Source organism: Notothenia coriiceps, unplaced genomic scaffold (assembly GCF_000735185.1).
Source record: "Notothenia coriiceps isolate Sejong01 unplaced genomic scaffold, NC01 NC01_scaffold00001090, whole genome shotgun sequence".
Classification (NCBI taxonomy): domain Eukaryota; kingdom Metazoa; phylum Chordata; class Actinopteri; order Perciformes; family Nototheniidae; genus Notothenia; species Notothenia coriiceps.
The window spans coordinates 933-3,602 of NW_011333791.1; the positions used below are offsets into that span (position 1 = coordinate 933).

A 2,670-nucleotide genomic window follows, 5' to 3' on the forward strand; every position below is an offset into this window, starting at 1 on the left:
AGGGCAGGTCATGCCGTCCCATTAGTAAAACAAATTATTGTAAATGTCCAATATCATCCTGAATAATAATAAACCATTTGGCAAACTACAGACTGATTTTAACATGGGTCAAGGTTTAGCTGAGGAGAGCTTATGGCCTACTTTGGAATGGAACAAAAAGTTAATTAGTAAAGATGGGCTGACCCTAACCGTATGGCTGTCTTGAAGGCACCCCAGGGTCCCAACTTTGGGAAACCCCTGTCTTAAAACAAGTGTCAGTGTTGCTGTATAATACAAAAAACAAGCAGGCAGACGCACCAGATTGCTGTTGGTGTTGTTGCTGTCTTCCTCGGGCATGGGCAGGTACACGGCCAGGGCCACGCAGTTGGCAAAGATTGCCAGTAGGATTATGATTTCAAATGGTCTGAAAGTGATTTATAGGAAGCTTCTATGCCATAGTAGTTCACAGACATTACCAAATTAACTAGCAAACAACTTAAAACACACACACACACACACACACACACACACACACACACACATACAACTACATCTGTGATAGAAATAGAACATTGAACATTTTACAATTACTGCATGTTAATCTACGGTAGCTACAATCACCTAAAACCTTATGGTATATTTCTGATCCAACCCTTTGGAGGAGGATACTTCCACTCCACAATGCTGATGCAGGCCTTGCGGAAGGGATTCCTCAGTGTCAGGAAGAGGAGAGAGCGTGCAGGCCTTGGGTTGCCTCCTGTAGCCATCAGCTTCTTCAGCTTCTCTTTTTGTTTTCTCTTCAGAGTTTCCTCATCCATGATGTAGGATGACAATGGTGAACCGCTGCTCTCTGCCATCTCTGCAGCTTCAAGAAAGTATGAGTACCAACTTTACTTGAATTGGAGGAGATATTCCAAAAGGTCTGTCGAAGTGTTTTTCAAAATGCAGTCGTCTTGTTTGCTTTGTCTGTCCACTTATCTGTTACCGTTCTCAACTTGTCTCAATCATCTCTGTCACACTCTCTCTGATGGCTGGGCTGAGCTCCCTCTCTTTCTCTGTCTCTGTCTGTGGAATGGCAGCTGTCCCCTCGACTTGTAAGGGATTGGTTTACTGAGCAGCTGTTTGGTCAAGAGAATATATATAGACAATGAGCATGGTGCTTGTAGCATAGGGTGACAAAAGAGAACATTTGCACAGATATAGTCTTGGTACAGAGGGTGGGCTGAGGGAGTAAGGGAATACATGTAACGCTGTTAAAATATTCTGTTACAGTTACAACATCAGGTCCTCATCAGATTACTAGCAGAATGTTACAATACAATTTAAAATAAAGAATGATATATTACGTTACATATGTCCAAACTTCACAAGTGTAACAACATCAAGTGAAGCCACAGCGAGTCCAGTATTCTATGTGTGCTTCAGAGCACACTTTCACTGGGGGGAAATGTTGCCATCATGTTGTGCTCCAAGGACCGAAGGGAACAACACTCCCATTCAGTCCAGCCTAAAATATACTGTCATCATCCAAAGAAGCCTTTTCACGCTAGACCAACATATACGAAATTACACGGGAATCTAGTTAGATAAAGTCTACGGTAGCTAACTTTTCTAAAGGCTACTATGTATGTAACTAGCTACTGAAAATATCAAAATAATCATTTTGACAATTGCTATGCTTACTTTCTGTCAAAACATTTGAATCAATGTGAAAATACTCTATCGCTTAAACATTTATTTCAAGTGACTTAATTCGCAAGCAGCGACTTATTGGGTGGCCATTTTCTTCCAGTATTAAAGTAACTATTAAGCAGATAAGTGCTATTTTTTTTACAAGTGGGGGGTGGACCGAACATCCTTTAGGGGGGTCGTCGCCTCCTCTAGGGGGGTCCGGGGGCATGCTCCCCCGGGAATAATCTTTTTAAATACTGAAGTTAAAAGTATCAATCTGGTGCACTTTGAGAGCAACATTAACCCTACCTTAATAATACCTTAAAGGGGACATATCATGCTATATTTGAACAATATATTGTAGGGCCATACCTATATAAAGTATATAAATATAGCTTTTTTGTCAAAATACCAAACAGATCCTGCATTTTAGCCATGCCTCATTTCATTCTATTTGCTCTTTCCAGCCCTGTTTTTGCAGGGGGCTGATTCTATGAGATGCAGCTGACCACGCCCCCCTGCAGGAGAGGGGAGCGTGCTTTGAGATCAGCTGCTGGGCTGTCAGAAGAGGGGGAGAAAAAGAGATCTCCGTCCTCCGTGTTTTATTCTTATATATGATTATATAGAGTCATTATTCATTTGTTTTAAAGCTCAATAAATAACAAAGAAGACCTTTGACCGGCACAGTTCTAATGTTGTCCGGAAGATTTAAACTTTAACGGACATGTTGCCCGGGCTAAAAAAAATCTAACTGAAACTCTGCCGCACGGTCCCCTTGTTCCTTGGAAGAGGCGGAGAGGTGGGTGTTTGTCATCTGGTGGTGGATTACCGGAGAGAATTACAGTGCTTGCCTCGACGGGGAGGGATTGCATTGAATTACAGGAGCAAACGCTTGCCTCGGGGAGGGAGAAAAAGAGCCACAGCGGAGAATAAACAGAAGGGCAACCATGCGCGGGAAGTCTTCTTTGCTGCTTTTGTGGCAGACTACAGCGCCACTTACAGGCCTGGCATATGTACTAC

At 42.6% G+C, this 2,670-nt stretch overlaps 1 protein-coding gene across 1 annotated transcript; it reads right to left on the bottom strand.

The window, feature by feature from the left end:
• Positions 1-297: 297 nt before the first annotated feature.
• LOC104959065 (dihydropyridine-sensitive L-type skeletal muscle calcium channel subunit alpha-1-like) lies at positions 298-960 on the bottom strand (the record flags this gene model as incomplete). Its single annotated transcript, XM_010786927.1, has 2 exons — positions 649-960; positions 298-403 (listed from the first exon to the last, which is right to left on the bottom strand). Coding segments are annotated over exons 1-2 (294 nt in total), but the record flags the coding sequence as incomplete, so codon positions are not given.
• Between the last annotated feature and the right edge of the window lie 1,710 nt (positions 961-2,670).